Source organism: Vitis riparia, chromosome 13 (genome assembly GCF_004353265.1).
Source record: "Vitis riparia cultivar Riparia Gloire de Montpellier isolate 1030 chromosome 13, EGFV_Vit.rip_1.0, whole genome shotgun sequence".
Lineage (NCBI taxonomy): Eukaryota > Viridiplantae > Streptophyta > Magnoliopsida > Vitales > Vitaceae > Vitis > Vitis riparia.
Window position 1 is genome coordinate 3,977,951 of NC_048443.1, and position 18,914 is coordinate 3,996,864.

General features: G+C 30.5%; 2 protein-coding genes across 5 annotated transcripts; both read left to right on the forward strand.

The window, feature by feature from the left end:
- The first annotated feature begins 4,836 nt into the window (after positions 1 to 4,836).
- LOC117927505 lies at positions 4,837 to 10,312 on the forward strand. Of its 2 annotated transcripts, XM_034847033.1 has the most exons (9): positions 4,837 to 4,982; positions 5,321 to 5,502; positions 7,979 to 8,036; positions 8,132 to 8,361; positions 8,457 to 8,669; positions 8,756 to 8,848; positions 8,957 to 9,079; positions 9,159 to 9,542; positions 10,012 to 10,312. In XM_034847033.1, exons 3-9 carry the CDS (start codon positions 8,006 to 8,008, stop codon positions 10,039 to 10,041), a joined length of 1,104 nt encoding a protein of 367 aa, XP_034702924.1. In that variant the 5' UTR covers positions 4,837 to 4,982; positions 5,321 to 5,502; positions 7,979 to 8,005; the 3' UTR covers positions 10,042 to 10,312. The 2 variants fall into 2 exon arrangements, with proteins under 2 accessions (XP_034702924.1, XP_034702925.1); XM_034847034.1 differs by lacking the exon at positions 5,321 to 5,502.
- A 3,708-nt stretch (positions 10,313 to 14,020) lies between these two features.
- Positions 14,021 to 16,729, forward strand: LOC117927442 (protein IQ-DOMAIN 14). 3 transcript variants are annotated; one of them, XM_034846925.1, is made up of 6 exons: positions 14,021 to 14,408; positions 14,660 to 14,861; positions 14,931 to 15,299; positions 15,388 to 15,597; positions 15,710 to 15,841; positions 15,921 to 16,729. In XM_034846925.1, exons 2-6 carry the CDS (start codon positions 14,787 to 14,789, stop codon positions 16,533 to 16,535), a joined length of 1,401 nt encoding a protein of 466 aa, XP_034702816.1. In that variant the 5' UTR covers positions 14,021 to 14,408; positions 14,660 to 14,786; the 3' UTR covers positions 16,536 to 16,729. The 3 variants fall into 3 exon arrangements, with proteins under 3 accessions (XP_034702816.1, XP_034702814.1, XP_034702815.1); XM_034846923.1 differs by having other exon boundaries at positions 14,022 to 14,408; positions 15,388 to 15,606; XM_034846924.1 differs by having other exon boundaries at positions 14,022 to 14,408; positions 14,664 to 14,861; positions 15,388 to 15,606.
- The last annotated feature ends 2,185 nt before the right edge of the window (positions 16,730 to 18,914 follow it).

The window sequence follows — 18,914 nt, forward strand, 5'->3', positions numbered from 1 at the left end:
TTTACTACATAGTTTAATCCAAATTTAGCATTAATAACAATCATAAATTCAAATATTATCCAATTATTAAACAAGTATTTGTTTTGTTGCTTAGCATTTTCCAACTTAAATTAATCAAAACATTACTTGTTACATGTTATAAAGATTTTGTTTTATTTCAACTTGGTATTAAAAAAACTTTTCTAAATGGATATATTAATGAATATGTGTAATGACTTTACAAATCCTGTCTTTAAATTAAAAAAAAAAATTATGGTTTAAAGCAAATTCCAAAAACTTTGTATGAAAAATTAAAAATATATTTGGTTCTCATCTAGATGAAAATATCGATAATTACGGATATATCGATACTTTGATTTTACAGATATATCAGAGATATATCAACGAATATTTTGGAAAAAAATATCGATAAGCTTAAAATTGATCAAAACTTATAAAAATACAAGAAAAACTTCATAAAAATGTAATTAGAAGTATAATAGATATTTTGAAGTTGTTTTATTAAAGAATTTGATATATGTATAATACGATTTATCATATTTGATCATAATATCGTATGCATCGATAAAAATATGAATTTTATAAATGTACATTTATTATTAAATTACATCAAATATTATTTCATAATAATATTATGATATTTGATTATAATATGTCTAACTTAAAAAATATATATTAATATTAAAATTATGATCCATTTAATTTAATTGTATTAAATGATATAAAATAAAATATAATATATGTACAATTTTTTAATATTTAATTAATTTATTAATGATATTAAAAACACTATGAAGAAAATTATTATAATAATTTTTTTATTTTTGGTAATCAATTAAAAGAAATTTTGTATTTAATTATAAAATAATTATAATTAATTTGCTCTCTAAAATATTCTTTTATAATTTCTTTACATGATAAATTTGAATATATATTTTAAATACAATATATTTAACAAAGGGAAAGTTTGCTCTGATGGTCTGATAAGATGAACCCCAAACCTTGATTGGAGTTTGAATCCTTTGACTGATTGAAATACGGCGATTTATAGCCTGATGACGATTTTCAACGATTTTTCTCCTTTTCCAATACACGATATATCGCCCATATATCCCAATATTTTCCTCATTAGTTTTCATAAATTTTAAGGAAAAATAAAAGAGAGAGAAAACATAGAAAAAAAATGAAAAAAAATTAAAGTTAATAAATTATTTTTATATATTATTTTAAATTCATTTAACTTATTTCAATTTTTCTATATAAAGATTGAATAATTTATAAATATATATGTTGGAGCTCGAGTCCTTGGCATCTCTTCAAATGCTATTGCAATACCAATCTCTTTGATATAGAGAGTAATAAAAAATAAAAGATATAATTGAAAACTATTTTCAAAAACGATTTTTGATATAGAGAGTAATAAAAAAAAAAGCCGGTTTAGGTGTTTTTTGAAAACATATATTAGTTGTTTTCAATTATTTTCATTTGTTTTTTTTTCTTTTTATGATTGCTTTAAGAAATATATATCATAAAGTTATTTTTGGAAAATATTTAAAAACATAAAAACCATTAAAATTAATTTTTAAAAACTATTTTTCAAAACTTTGAATGCACGTATTCTGCTTGTTTTAAAAAAATATACACCTTACTTTTGTTGATTCTGTTCAATAAAAGAAAACCAAGCCTAAATAGTTTACAAGTTATAACAGGCCCAAATCCAAATCAAATTAACCAACCTCAAATAAACTAAATGAAAGCCCTAAGCCCAAGTCAGATAGAGTATATAGAAGGTCCAAATCAAACAACCAAGCCCATACCATAAATAAATTCGAAACAATTATAAAGGCCAAGCCCAAAGTAATACACAAATGCCCACAATCAAACTAAAACCCCAGAACAATAGACCAAGCCTAAATCACAAACAAGCACAAACACAAAGTCCAAGTCAACAAATCAACAGGCCAAAATGAAATAATCCGACCAGGGGTCAAATAGGAATTAACCAAGGTCAAAACTACATATTAAAAGCGAAGCCCAAAATCCAATGTCAAATATTATTTCCAAATTAAGAAACAACAAATCCAATACCCAAAGCCTAATCAAATATCAATCCAAACCAAAGCCCAAAACAACAAATTAAATGATCAAAACTAGCCCAAATCACAAAAACCCAAAGCCGAAAATAATCACAGCCCATAGCCCACATCGAAAAATTGAAGCCTCGATCAAATGAATTGTTAAAGCCCAAATAAAATTAAAAATGCCCAAAATGATACAAGCCTAAAATCGAATGAAACAACTAAAACCCAAGATCAAACCCTAAAAGCCCAAGATCCAATTAAAAAAAAATCAAAGCCTTAAAAAATATGACATGATTTAACTATGTGAAATTTCATAAATATATTTATAATATTATGATTTCCAATTCCACTATTCTATCATTATTTGCATTAATATTTATTTGAACACTCAGGTTTACATCACTTGCATTGTATATGATTTTGGTGTATAAAAAGTTGTATGAAAGATCAGAATCATAAGTTTCTTGTAAGTTGATGAATTATTTACAACCAATTCATAAACTTGGACAATCAATTTGAAATTGTAGTATACTACCTCATAATTCGAAAAATGACTTATCTTGATCATCAAAATGAGTTTTTATTAGTGATTGCACTAGTATGTATGGTTGTAAATTGAACAAAACTTATGGTAAATCATGACATTAACTATTGGGTAATCATGATTTACTAAGTTATTATGTTATACGAGCTCTCAACTTTGAGAGAATCTTGTATTAATATTGAGGTCTTCAATGGCTTTGGCCTACGGATAAAACTTTAAGGTGATCAATCACATATTCCCTATAAATTAAGTCACCATTGATTAAGGCATGTGACAATATCTATTCTTATGATAGACATCATGATATTTTATTGGTTTGAAATAATATGTTTTTTTAGATAATTCTAAGGATTTGTGATTATGAAATTTATAATGTCGCAATAATTCTTTTAGTAGAATTTGACATATGTTCTTTATGAATTAGAGTATATTAGTTGATCACATAATAAGAGGATCTAACACTCAAGAACAATAAAAGTAATCTTGAAAGGTTGATGATAGCTTATACCTCGTTAAATTATGGACACTATTTTAAGTGAAACAACATGCGATGAATAGTATGTCAAAGACTTGAGAAATTAATTAAATTGAGTTTAATGGATTTTATTATCTTGATGTAACATCATAAGGTATTTGATCACTTTTGTAGGGAAAGTTGTGTTATGGTAGTTTAAGTTACAAAAATATGTTGCTCCATGTACCGCAGGAGTTGAATATAATTGCTAATAAAGTAATGGAGACATTGTGGTTAAAGGTAAGGATGACAAAGTTTGATACAATTCACTAACAAGACTCGAATTTAACAAGCTTTTTGCGAGTATGAATGAAGTATAATTGAGTTTGGGTGAAATTCGTGTCAACTTGTATAACTCGTTTAAAAATAGGGTAGTTTTTTAGTAAACTTGTAAGACACAAATTTGACCCGAATTAACTTTTAGTAAAACTTGTTGCTAGTTTTAAGCCAATTTGAGGTAATAAGGCTGCTTTTTGATGAGGTTGAAGACCAAATTTAGGTAGATTGGAAGGGAAAAAAGAGAGAAAAATAGGAGCAATATTCTAACCATTGTTTTGAGGCTCAAGGGCATTGATCTAAGCATGAAGGTGAAACTTTGTGGGTGATTCCTACAACTTCAATGGCTGTGAAAGCTTTTATAATATAATCTCTCCACCCTCTTCCTCTTCTTTGTATTTCTAAGATAAGGTGTCAACCAACACTTGTCAAGGCATTGGGCATGCTCTTAGGAGTGATTTAGGCTCATATGAACCATGGTCATTTGCTTTATCTTAGCATCTCAAACCTCAAAATACACTATCATGGATGTGTAATTTCTTACTATCTCTTATCTTCAATTGAAACTTCAAAATACTCTTTAAATATATATTCAAACATTCAATTAAGAATTTGACCAATTAAGAAGTGAATTATAAAAATCTTAACAACCAAACCAAAATATATAAGCTTTCATAAATTAAAAATAATATGTTTGATATTGGGGTTTTTTTTTTTTTAAAGATTATTATTGTTGGGACAGTAAGTCTTATACTTTGTTTATCAATAATTTTGTTTCTTTTTATTTTAAAACCTTTTTCGATAAGGACTTACTCTTCGAGATTGCTATTCATTCAATCAAATTATCAAATTATTACAGGTATGTTTGAAAAGGTTTGTTAAAAGTAAGTTAGGTTTTTTAATAAATTAAAAAAAAATTGAGGACTTCTATAATAACCCAAATAAAAATAATTTTCTATAAAAAAATAAATTCATTTTCAGAATAATGTACACAATTAGAAAACTCACCCTTTTTCTATTTTCTTTTTAATTATTAAAATGTTCAAATATTGAAAAATATATATAAAATAAGTACTTTGATGTTTTTTAAAATGATAGATGTTTTGTAAAAACCGTATCCATAAAATATGTTTCCAATAATGTTTATGTCTTATTTTCATTTTTGAAGAAAAATTAATTGATTAAAAGGCATGATATGATTCTCAAATTTGTGAATCTAACAATTCTCGTGATTTTATTTGAAAAGTAACTTATTTTTGACATAAATATTTTTTATAATTTTAAGCATTTGTACATAAATTTTAATAGAAATAATTATTTTTTTTAAAAATAAGGAGGTGAATTACCGTTTTAATCAAATAACCCTTTTGAAAATATAAACTGACGCTTTCTTAATTTTTTTCCTTAACGGTGGAGGAACATCGTATCTTTCCTCACGTTTTCTCTGTACTTTCTCTCTTTCATCATCTTTGTCCAGTCCTCACGCCGGCAACGCTGTTGCCGATCTATCTCCGTCGGCGGGAGGCTGCTCTATCTGTCTTTTTCTCCATCAATTAGATTACTCCAGGTAAATCATTTCTTTCTGCAGTGGCATTTGCCCACCTGTTTGGTAGCAGAGAAAGTTCAGGGAAATTGATTTTAACCTTTACTCGTTCTCGTGTTCAATTAGTAGAGGAAAAAAGAGAAACTCAGCTTTACTTACAGAAGTGGTTGTGCATTAGTTGAGTTTGGTTGTCTTGTTTTTGTGGAGAACAAAAATGAGTGAAAAATCTAGGTTTTGGATTTTCTCTGCTTCACTTTCTCGGGAGCCAAACAGGAAGGATAGTGAATTCCCGTTTTGTGTGTGTGTTTTTTTTATGCAAATTGCTTGAGTATCTTATCGTTGCAATGTCGAATTGTAAGCAGGGATCTTGATCTAGGAGTGAAAGAAAGGGGAAACGAAAGGAGAAGAATTTTCTTCTAAGTAAATTTGATTTTGGATTTCGTAGATTTTCCACGCGGATCAAGCTCATACGCTTTTTTTCTATTTCGAAATTCAACCCAGATAGTGTTCTTATTTGATTGGTGTAATGAATAAATAGTCAAAGGTATTCCACATTTCTATTCAATTCTGGAATGCTTTGAGATGTTTTCTTATGATCCCATGAATGTTATTGGTGAAAATATGCATAAATTCCTTGTCTTATATTGATATTTTGGTGTTATTTTAGAATTTAAAAAATAAAGGAAGTGGATGGGGTGATATGTGTTCGTTCTTTTCTAAGAATGATTTTTGGTAAAACTGAAGTGAAATTGTCAGCAACTGGATGAAGTACAAATATTATCCCTTGGTGCCAATATGGGTATAGGCTAATTTTGAAACATTTACATATTGTTGAAACAAGAAGTTTTTCATGTTGTATATAATATCTTAGTGACCAAAATAGTATTAAGCCTATTTTGCTTTCCATATTTGACACGATTACAAGTCACTATTTTTCTACATAAACAAAGGAATTGCTTATTCCTTAGTTCCTAAAAAGTTTATTCAATCTAGAAAATGTTTTTTGTACTTAGTTGTTTCATCTCTTTGAAAGAGAACTTCTGAATTTTAGGAGTTCTTTTATTTCAATGATGATTGATATGCAATGATGTAAGTCAGTTCCCATGACAGAAACTGGTCCAAGAATTAATAAGATTGCTTCCATTGGGGAAAAAAATATTTTTCTTGTCTACGTGTGGAATGCAGTATTAAAACATTGGTGTTGGACCTTTTGATAGTGTTGGAATAATATACGGTGCTGGTACTTACAAGATATTGTTATAAAAAATGATTTCTAGATTTATGGACCAGTGGTAGAGTAAAATATTATAAGTTGTAATTATGGTTTCCATCAGGAGCCACTTGAATATAAGAAAATAATGAAAGTGGATGAGTTGAGGTGTACTAGTTTCTTTGTTTGAAAGATTTTTATTATAATTATAAGGAAACAAAAGGTTTGCGAATCTAGTTTATAATATCTTTTTGTATAAATATTATATTAAGCCTATCATATTGTCCATTTCTCTGAAATGATCATTTAGGGTGTAATTGTCTTTACATAAGCAAAGGAATGCCTTATTCTTTAGTTCTCAAACAATTGGATTTTACTTAGAAAAGTTCATTGAGTACTTGGGTTGTTTCATCTCTTAGAACAAGATAGGAAGAAAGGAAGAAAACTTGGTATGCCAATTTTTTTTGGGAGTTTCTTTACTTAAATATTTATTTGGCTTTAAGATGGATGAGATCAAAGTGCAGATATGAATATGTGGATGTATTTACTAATATCTTAGCTTTGAAGACAACTTTTGATGATAAGATGCGAAAATTCACAATTAGGTCATTTTTTTGGTTGTTTACTTGATCTTTATTTGGTGTCAAAATGGATGAAATCAAAGTGGAGATATGATTATATATATTTTCTTATATCTTTGATTTGAAGACAACTTTGGCAGAGAAGATGTGAAATTCACAATTAGCACAATTTTTGTTCAATTACTTTGTATATGATTTGACTGTATTGAGGTAGGACTAGAATTGGGCTTGAAATTTTCTTAGTTATTCTGGTTATTGGAAATAAATAGGAGGCTTTGTAACCAAGGGGGTCAGAAATAAAAAAATCAAATGTTTTTGGATTGTTATTTATTTTATAGTTTTTGTACTTCGATCCAAGAGAAATTTTTGGAATCTTTTCTATACATCTTTTGGAGATTGTGTTGTAATTTTGTTTCTCTGCTTTTTGTATGTCTCAAAACGACATTATTTTTCCCATCACTATGGTTTAACAAACATAACACAGAACATGATATTGGCTATAGAATCCTCATATATAGCTGCTTCCTATTATCCTTCAGTTCCTTTTTTTAAAAATAAAATAAAATAAAAAATTTTCTTTAAATTTTCTGATTCTGTTTGAGGATTACTATGAGTAAATATGAACATTCTCATTTAAAGAAGTGAAAAATGGGAGAAAAGAAAGAAAGAAAGAAAGAAAGAAAGAAAGAAATTGCCATAATGCCACCATATGATCTATATGGCCCATGGTGTGAACCATGAAATCGGAAATGCAACAGTTGAACTTTTATTCTCTTTTTGTGCTTTCGGAGGTTATGAAGTTTGTTCATACTTCTTTTGCATAGTATATGATGCATAGGCTGAACACCAGTTACTTGTTGTGAATATTTTGGGCCCCAAATTGATGTATCAATCATTGCATGTTGTCAATTTGGTGATATTGTGCTGAACGCTTTAGGCCAGTGAATTCAGAAGAATTGCAGGTTTCCACATTTCAACCACAACTTTCTACATAGTACATGCTATATTTATTATTATTACTATTGTTTGGAATGAATTTTATTCATCAATCTACATGATTATCATTGATATTGGCATGCTTAGATGCTTCAAAGAGCTTCTAATTGTTCATCGATCTCTTCTGTGGGTTTTTTATTTTTCTAAATTAGCATAAATGCTTGAATACCTTGTTTTGTTTGGTGATTATTAATAGATATTTTTTTGCCTTTTTTAAAAAATAAAAATAAAAGAGAAAAGAAAGCCCAAATAGATTATTCATGGAGTCACCGCCAATGGAAGTTGAAACAGGTAACTTTTACATTTCTGGGTTTTAGATTTTAAAGTTTATTAGTATTAGTTTCCTATAATACACTTTGAATGATTGGGTGTTCATGTGCGATTAGGTAAGAAGAAGAAAGTCAGAGGTTTAACAACCCTACCTCATCTCACTAAAAATAGTAATCCACTTCGGAGGGTTGTAAAATATAATGAAAAAGGTCAACCAGTAGGGCCTATGTCAACACAACTTTTTAGCTACATGGGTGTTTTGGCACGCACCATGGTTCCTCTGAGTTATGAACATTGGCGAAAGGTGCCAAATGCTTTGAAGGAAAAGTTATGGAGCTTTTTGGAGGTAAGACAATGTATTTTCTTTTTTTGACAACTACTCATGCATAAAGAAAAATTAAGTTTGACCCTTAACCTGTATCGTGATTGCTTAAATTTCAGGTGAAATTTGTGATTGAGAGTAAGAGCAAAAAGAAACTTATGGGTTCGGTTGGCATGAAATGGAGGACATTCAAGAGCTACCTTACAAGGACTTATATAATTCCATTCAAAGACCAGCCTGAGCTATTAAAGCACCCCCCTCCAAAATATAGCTTTATTGATCAAGAAGATTGGGATTTATTCGTCCAGTCAAGATTGACTGAACAATTTCAAGTATTTAAAAACTTATTTAACAAAATGCATTTTTTGTCTTACTTTTAGTAATATTAGGCTAACGCATTTCATTTTCTAATTGCTAGAATTTTAGCAACTCTCAAATTGAGAGACGGTCTAAGCATAAACTTGTTCACCGATTAAGCAGAAAGGGTTATGTTGGTCTTGCTGACGAAATGGTAAGGTTACTCAACTTTTCAGGTTACTAATGTTTTTGTATGTTATACAACACTAGGAATAAAATGCACTAACCTGTCATTCATTTTTCATCCATTTGATGGATGCAGAAAAAGAATGGGCATATTTCTTCCATTGAGGAAGTAGATAGGAGTTTGTTATGGAAGATGGCTAGACAAAATAACAAAGGAGAGTATGTAAATGAGGCTGTTAAGGAAAAGGCAGAAAAAATTGTAAGTTATCTATACGCAGTTATTACGTTGAGTTTATAATAGTTGCATGTTTTCAATGCCCTTAAATGCATTTTCCTAGGACGAGTTGAAGAAGCAAGTTGAAGAGGGTTCTTTGGTTGGTGAAGGAAATTTTGATATTCTCACCATGGCACTAGGGACTGAAGAGCATCCAGGTCGGGTTAGGGGACTCGGACATTTTGTCACTGAATCGACTGATCTCAATGTCTCTAAACCAATCAATTCAAAAGAACAATTGAGAATTATGAAATCACAGCTGCAAGAAGAAAAAGATAGAAGAGAAAAGGCTGAGGAGGAATTAAATGAAGAAAGAAGAAAAAGAGAAGAATTGGAGGTGGAGCTGAGGAGTACACAGAGTAAACTAGAAAGGACGATTGAAAAACTTGAAACTATGGATTCAACAGTGCAATGGTTGCGATCACAATTTGAATCGTTTATTCAGCCGGTAAATATCACCTTTTAATTTCTTTGCACTATGAGATATGCATATTATAATTTTCTTACTTTGGGAAGGATTCCTGAAGAGGAACTAACCCCCCACCACAAAAAAACAAAAAACGAAGCACTGATCAAATCAAGCTATTGATGTGCTTGTTCCACAGATATACATACTAGATATCACCTTTTAATCTCCTTTTTCATTCTTTTTAAGGATACTTGAGTTTTTCTTATCCTTTGAGGATGGATTAATTGGAAACCCTTTGTGCATAGAGCAGCCAACATTCATTTTGCTTAGGTTTTTACTAAAATCATTGGATTCTATTATAGGTTTTGATTCTTTAAAGAAGATGGTTGTGCAATGTTAGGACTAAAACTTGCATCTAAACGACAAGAGGCAAAAAGGGTCACATTTTTGGCCAAATCGACTCATTGACTAATTGGGTAATGTTGTGTGTTTTTCTTTGCTGTTGCAGAGCCAGGACAAGTCCAATGGTTCAAATTGAGGGAGCCCAAACTCAGGGAACCAGAGCTTTTGGTTAGGATCTCTGAGAAAACAAGAAAAGTGATTAAACCTCTTAATTGGTTTGGTATGGAAGTTTCTCTTCTGAGACATGCCTTTCTCTTTTGGATGTATATATAGTGCTTACCTTTGGGAACTCTTTTAAGTTCAGTCCGGATTCTTTTGAATCCAGTTTCCAAAGAATCACTGTGGTTTCTTTTGGCTTTCTATATTTTGTTCTAGTTTCTTGATCGATTCACTAGGTTTTTCTTGAAGTGTTACTAGCAAGTAAGTTGAGATTTTTGCTCCTAATGTTGGGTTATGTTTGGTTTTGAAAAGTAACAGGAAAAGAAAAAGAAATTCTGAAAATTGATTTTCTCATCATTGGTTTTACAAAATATATAAAAGAGAATCAAAATATAATTAAAATTAATTATTTATGTATTTTACATTATTTAATATTTATATAAAAGAGTTAAAATAAATTTAAAACAATATATAAAAATAATTTATTGATTCTTAATTGTTTTTTCTTTTTTGGTCATATTTTATTTCAAACTTGTGGAGGACCAAAGGGGCGTTAGATGTGCTTTATCAGTTTGAGTATGAATTTATACATTTTTAAAATTTTATTTTTATTTTAAATTCAATAAAAATTATTTTTAAAATTTGTAAACTAGGACTTAACAAAAAGCATTATATATTTACTATTGGGTATATTTAATTCCCTAAAAGTAATAAGTAAAGAAAAAAAAAGTGAAGAAAAGTGATTTTTTTCATAGTTGGTTTTATTATTAAAAAATATTGAAAGAAAATTAAATATAATTAAATTAATTAGAAATTTATATATTTTAAAATGATTTAATCTCTATATAAAAAAGAAAAAAAAAGTGAATTGAGTTTGAAATAATATATGAAAATTATTTATTAGTTTCAAAATAGGCCAAAATAATAATCAAATTGCAAGAATGACCTCCCTCCTTAATTTTGCTAAAAGATGATTCATTTTTTTTTAAAAAAAAAAAGAGAAAAAAGAATATCAAAAGAGAGTGTCTTCAAAACTTGTTAAATTCATATACGCTATGTTTGGTTATCGGAAAGTATTAAGAAAATAAAAAAAAATATTAAAAAAAATAGTTTTCTCGTATTTGGTTTCATTATGAAAAATATAAAAGAAAATAAAAAATAATTAAAAATTTATGTATTTTAAAATTATTTATTTTATATAATAGATGAAATAAATGAAATGAGTTTGAAAAAATATTTAAAAATAATTTATTAACTTAAAATTTTTTTTTCTTCACTTTTTCTTTCTCTCGTATTTTCAGGGAATCAAATATAATTATAAAGAAAAGGGAAAACCCATTATAGACACTAGCAAAACTAATTAAAAGTAGTCAAACAACCAAATAATTCAATACTAAGTGATAACCCAACTTTAATATCAAATTATGACCCAAAAAAGTGAGTGTAAGATGCCAAATGAAATTCAAAACCATGATGTAGATTGACACATAAATCATCCTTGAAAAATAGCCAATTATAGAGCTATTAAGAGGTTTTTTTAATTTAAAGACAAATATTAAAAAAAAAAAGAAAGAAAAGGAAATCATAATCTTCTATCATTCAATTATACTAAGAGAAAAACACAGTGGAGAGAATTGTAAATATGAGCGTAACAAGACCCAAAAGGTTGCATGGCATCCACAATATAAGGCGGTGGGGATTAATCTTTATTCATGACTTTGTGGTCTCCATAGAGACTTGTGCTTCCTAGGGCCCATGGCCAAGGGATCTTTCATCTATTTTCTTTCCCCCTTTTTATTTATTTATTTTTTTTTAATTTTTTTTTTAATTTTGAGAAAAAAGAAATTCAAATATATGGTTTTCTTCTAGGCTTAAAAAGTTGGAGGCCACTCCCACATTGTATGTGCTAGTTTCAATATATAATTATAAATTTAATATATATAAATATTAAAATTTAGGCAATTCAATAAAAAAAGTATGATTGAAAATTATGTAAAAATAAAAAATTTATGTTGAAAAATGCGTCTTTATTTTATTTATTTGCAATGGTTTTATTATTTTATTTTATGATCAATAAGTAATTTCATAATATTATAACAATTTCATAATAATTATGGGCAGTACAAAATAAAAAATATTTATTGTTTTAAAAATAAAAATGCTTTAAAAAAATATTTTCACTTTTTTGGCATGCAAATGTAACCATATATGGAATCTTAGTTTTCTTTTTAAGGGAAAAGTCTTAAAAGTTTGAAAATGAGTGGGAAAAGAATGTCAATTTTAAGCCTTTTCTTTTCTCTTGTATAAGGTTTTCTATTATTCAAGACAATTATTTTTTATTTTTTCTAGAAAATGAAGTAATTAAATTCATCATGAATGGAACTTTCTTAATTTCAACAAGCCACTTGAAGTGAAAAATCATCATATATACTCATGTGGAATAACTCATGAAAACTCCAAGTTAATTATGATTACCTCATGTGGATGTAAGCTTGGGGTGGAACAAGGCTTAGTGTTATGTTGAGATTTAGACAAAAGGTTGGTAGTGGGAATTTGTCATTTGATAGTTTTGAAAATTATCAAAACTATGTATCTTCATGAAGAGAGAGAGAGAGAGAGTTTGTTTGAAAATTATTATCTATGTATGATTAAAGGGAGGGGGAGGGAGAGAGAGAGTCTTTGGTTTCCTTAATGAAGGCTGTCTCTTCATGAAAATCATGTCATTAATAAGAGAGAGAGAGAGAGAGAGAGAGAGAGTTTGGTCTCCTTAATGACTTCTTTCATGAAAATCATGTCATTAATGAATGAATTAAGGATTGAATGTGTGAGAAAGAGAGAGCATGTTTTTCTTAGCATATGCTACATCTAGCTTTTTGAGAATCATCATTATGACATGGAGCAGAAAGAGAGAGAAAGAGAATATTTTGGACTTCAAGGAGGGAAAGTGAGGTTTAGCTTCAACATTTTCCAAAAGATTAGTATGTATTATGACAACTCCTTCCTCTTGGGCCCTTCTGCACAGCTGTACCCTTCCCTCTTACAACCTAAGGCTGCTTTGTCTTCTTCCCCACATTCTCTCATGTCTTGCACATTCATGCTTCCCCACTTACCTCAATAATACACCCTCTCTCTCTCTCTCTCTCTCTCTCCTTTGTTGTTTGTTTAGAAACAGTATATACGTCTTTTGGAAGATAAAAGCACAATATGCCTCATGACTCATGGGCACAAACAAGCTGTGGTGTAGTAAATGTAAAAGGAAAATCTACCATACAACAATTCCTTACCACAACAAACTCTCTCCCTCTCCTTCTCCCTCTCTCTCTCCCCCTCCTGTGTTGTTTGTTTAGAAACACCATATACGTCTTTTGGAAGATAAAACCTCAATACGCCTCATGAGCAAATACAAACAAGATGTAGTGTAGTAAATGTAAAAGGCAAATCTACCATACAACAATTTCTTACCACAACAAACTCTCTACCTCTCCCTCTTTCTCTCTCTCTCTCTCTCTCTCTCTGTGGACCAGTCCTTGGAATGTGTTGTTTGTTTAGAAACAGCATGTACATCCTTTGGTAGATGAAAGGCATAATATACCTTATGGGCAAAGGCACACAAGATGAAAATGCAATGAATGTAAAAGGCAGATCTCCCATGCAACCATTCACTACCACAAGAAATGATGAATCCTCTACAGACCAACCAACAAGGTCTGGGGTTTGTTCACATCGACCCCATCTAGCATGCAATGATGCTGCTTATGGTTCACCATTGTCCATGATGGGCTGCAGCAGCATGCTACATTCCTTGAGTGAAACCAAGTGAAGGGGCAGTTCAGAAATTTTTCCCCCAACAAACATTTGAACATGTCACTGACACCATACGAAAACAAAAGCTTGGACAAAGGGAGAGGCCCCAGGGGAGCTCAAAAAGCCTTTCCTATAATTCATCAAAAGGCTCCCTCCATGAATGCAAAATGGCTCTGCCTTTTCCATTACATTTCTTGCCTTCAGACCCCACATACTGAACAGATGATATTGATCATGGAAAAGGCGAAAAATATGAATGATTGGACACAGGAATTGGATTTTACCAGTTAATCAAATTTAACAAACTTCTGGGTGTTTCTGAATCTCACTTCTTTGAGAAAAAAATCTGCCTGGCTTCCTCCAGTTCTGATGAATTCCCTTGAGTTTTGCTTTTTTCAGTGCTTGGTACTGTGGTATGGCTTTATATCAATTCAAGGCCATATCCAGATTTGATAAAGTGGTGTATGGGAATTTTTGGAGTGAGCCTTTTGATGATTCTGTTGTGCTTTGATTGCAAAGTGTTCAGATTCCATGAGAGGGGTAAGAAATTCTTTTAGGTCTTGGTATCAGCATATATCCAGACTTGGCCATTGTTAATATTCTTGAGAATATAGCTTTGAGATCTGTTCTACAATATGGCTTCATTTTGTCTTCTCTATATCTGGTTTTCTGATTTGATTTTTACATTTTTAAACCTTTTAGTCAGTGCAGCTCTATAAATCTGCTTAATGGCCACTCTCTTACCTTATCAATTTCATGGTTTTCTGTGTTTTTTTTTTTTCCATAAAAAGGAAGAGATTAGAATCAGCAAGACCATCTTCTCAGCATAGTTGCAGGGCGTTCATGGGATCACAAACTTTGGTAGCATCACTATGATAGTGAGATTCTCTCACTTTCAAGTGAAGTGATGGTTCTTCAATGGCGAAGAGGAGGAGCTGGTTCCATATAGTGAAGAGGTTCTTTATTCCAGAGACACACCCAAAAACCGAAAAGGTAGATATGCTGCTTGTTTGTTTGGTTTCATTGCCTGGTTCTACTACTCAAGGCCTCAATTTTTCTCAGGAAAAGAGAAGGAGATGGCTGTTTGGGAGGCTGAAAATCAAAAGATTGGCCTCTATAGAAGCTCCACCATCACCAGTAAAGGAAAGAGTCCTGAGTGAAGCAGAGGAAGAACAGAGCAAGCATGCCTTAACAGTGGCCATTGCCACTGCTGCTGCTGCTGAAGCTGCTGTTGCAGCTGCCCGCGCTGCTGCTGAGGTTGTTAGGCTCACTACCACCCCACAAGCCACAGAGGAATGTGACAAGAAAACCGAAGAAACCCCGCCTGTTGAAATCCCAATCATTGCCACTCCTCAGCCTGATCTCCATCATGAGAGCGAAGACCAAGTTCTAGCTGCCATTAAAATTCAAACAGCCTTTCGAGGTTATCTTGTGAGTTCAACTCTTCCATTACTACAGATAAAATCTTCCATTCTTACCAAGAATGAAATCCATGGACTTATGCTGGAGGGTCTTGCAGGCAAGGAAAGCTTTGAGAGCATTGAAGGGGCTAGTGAGGCTGCAGGCAATTGTACGAGGCAGAGCGGTTAGACGGCAAGCCATTACTACTCTGAAGTGCTTGCAGTCCATTGTGAATATCCAGTCACAAGTCTGTGCAAGGAGATGTCAGAAGGCAGAAGAATGTGTGAATTGTGATGACAGCAAACAGCTGCAGGATCTGAAAGACAAGGTAATTAAGGTAGGCCTGAAAAAGATTAGTCCCTTGTGATGAAAATCATAAACTAAAATTCAACAGGCACCATCTTTTTCGGTTAAATCTCGCAAGTCTTTATGTCTATCAGATGGACTCAAACAGCCAGAGAAGGTGGGATGATAGCCTTTTGTCAAAGGAAGAGGGAAATGCCTTGTTCTTGAGCAAGAAAGAGGCTGTGATGAAGAGAGAGCGGATAAAGGAATACACATTTGGCCAAAGGGTAAGAGTTCCGTCCATTAAGCTATTCAGACTAGTCATTTTTTTAGGTGTAGATTCTCTTACTGGGTCTGTGTTCATAGGAGAGGAAAAGTGTCCATAAACCAGCAGAATCGGAGCAGAACAAGCTGAATGGAAGATGGAGGTACTGGTTGGAGAAATGGGTGGACACCCAAGTGGCCAAAAGGGAAGAACTCTCAAGTCTGGACACAGTTTGGTCTTCAAATGCAAGAAGCAGAGAGGAATTTCCAGGAAAACAACATACACCCAGAAACAGTCAGAGACAGTACCACATTGAAGGACTGGGTTCACCAGTATTAGTCCCAAGGAGATCATTTCATCACAGAAAAGAGCGGTCCATCGGAGACGAAAACTCATTCTCAAGCCCTCCTATCCCAACCTACATGGCTGCCACTGAATCTGCCAAAGCCAAGGTAAGATCAGTGAGCTCACCAAAGCTAAGGCCAGGGAGCTTAGACACTTTCTCTGATAGCAATTCACCACACAAGAATAGGCTCTCCCTCATATCTTCCATCAGCAGTGAAGCAACAAATTGTAGTAGGATCAGTAAACCAGGCATGCCTCAGCAGAGGTCTCCAAGCTTAAGAGGTCCTGGCCCTATAAAATCAAGCAGATCCACTAAGGAACTCAGCTTTGATTCTGAATGCTCATTGATGAACTGGGATCGACGCCTCTAGATTATTTAATTCCCCGGTTGTCTGCAGCAAGAAATTCTATTGGGTGTGTTTGTTTGGATTGCATAATTCTATTGATACAATAAATTTGAATGGAAAAAAAAATAAAAATTGACAAGATATGTTTTTCCCATCATCATTTTCCCCTGTTCATGCTTGGTAGAACCCGAAATGTGTTCTTGAAAATCCTTATTTTCCAGTTTTCTGTTTGGCTTCTGAGAAAGCTTCATATGGAACAGAAAAAATTGTAGTACTCCCATTTTCCTCTTTCTTTCTCTGCAACAAGACTTATCTGATACTGCAAACAATTATGACATCAGAGCATTGTTTTGTTTCACCTGTTTTCTTGTCTACCACATGGAGACAAATCAAAGGGGAGAAAAGAAAATTATAGAAAATATTATTTTCCAAAAAATATATGATATAACATACTAGTATTTGGTCTATTAACAAAATAAGGATGCTAGGATATAATATTTTTTTAACCTTTTTATTTATATTTATTATATAATATACTTGTAAAAATAAAAACATATTTGGTAATTATATAAAAACAAGGAAAAAAGTTTTTTTTTCTTTGATGACAATCATCTTTAATGTTTATAGATGAAGGGAATGTTTGATAAATCAACTTAATTACTTAAAGCTACTTAATGATTAAATGATTTAATTTATATAAATCTCAATTTAATAAAAAAATAATTTTAGATTTCAATAAAAATATGTTAATTATTTTGATTTAATACTAATTATTTTTAATTTTAAGTTATAATATTAAGTTATTTTAATAAATATGTTTAATTTATTTAATAACTTAAATTAAGTTATTAAGTTACTTTAAGTTATTAAGTTGATTTACCAAATACCCTCGAGATATCAGTCTTGCTGGTTTTGGTGAAAAAAGAGATGTAGGTTAATATAGTTGCTAATTTCTCATTTTAAAATTATAAAAAAAAAATAGATATCTTTATTTTTTTTTCAATTTTTGTAATCAAATTTTAACAACAAAAAGTCAAAACATGTTACAAAATATGATTTTTGAAAGCATTTTCAAAATTTTAATTATAAAAATAAAAATTCAAAAACAAAAACGCAACCAAATATACCCCTAATACCTTGAAGACCAATGAAATTGGTAAAATTAAGTAAATTTAGTTCTATATCACATGTTGGGTTGGTAACCACAAAAGTCTAGCCTCAGCCCATAGGCTTACAAGCCCAAGGAACATGGCCAAGCCCTCCCAAACTCCAAGTCCAGACCGCTGAGTCCAATGAGCCAAACCCAACCCATGTTCACCCATAGTTTGGTCTATGCAGGAGTTGGTGTGCAAGAAAGATATGAAAGAAAATATAATAAAAATTATTTAAAATTTAAGTATTTTTAAATTAGCAAATAATTTATGAAGTTGGAATTAACATTTTTTAGATTTAACGGGTGTTTAATAAACCAATTTAATAATTTAAAGTGACTTCATAACTTAATTTAAGTCATTAAATAAATTAAATATATTTGATAAAATAACTTAATGATATAACTTAAAATTAAAAATAACTTTAAGTTAACCTTTTTTTAGTTCACGTCTTCATTTTACTTTTGTTCCCTTATTTATTCTAGTTACCTCCATAATTTCTTTTATTACTCCATGACCTCTATTGTCATTTGGTTTCTTTTAACCCAATTATAATTTATAAAAACAAATATTAATTTTATTAAATAAACTTAATACTTAAATTAAGAATTAAGTAATAAGTTTTAAGTCAATAATTTAAGAATAATTTAACTTAAAGTGAACTTAAGTTATTAAGTTCTATTAAATCGACTTTACATTTTTGGTTAATGTTAATAAATAAAATTTTAATTTTTTCAATAATGATTTGTGATTTTATTAACAATAAATAAAATACCAACCCCCTATTCAAATAGGGAAGTGCAGGTGGATTACCAAAATCCCTAAAAGGTAAATAAAATTTGACCTTTAAGCACATTTATTTTATTGTATAAATGACAAATATAATGTTAGATTCTTGCTTACTAAAAAAGGAAAATATATCATAAATTTATATTTTTATCCCTGAATTTATATCAATTTTCTTTTGATTAGTGCTTCAATTAAAATCCAAAAAATGGCCTCTACAATTTAGGTAATACCACTCAAATCCCTTCAACAATGGAAAATTAAGGTTAATGGTAAAAATAAATACCCATATTTGAAGTAATGAAGTAATAAAAAGAGGCTAAAAAATGTGACTATTTTATTGTAAATTTTTATCATTTAAGAGGATTTTTAGACGAATTTTTTTAAGTGACTATTTTTAAGGGATTGTTTGGTAATTGTTTTTTAGAATATAATAAAAAATTAGAAAAACATAATTGATAATAAA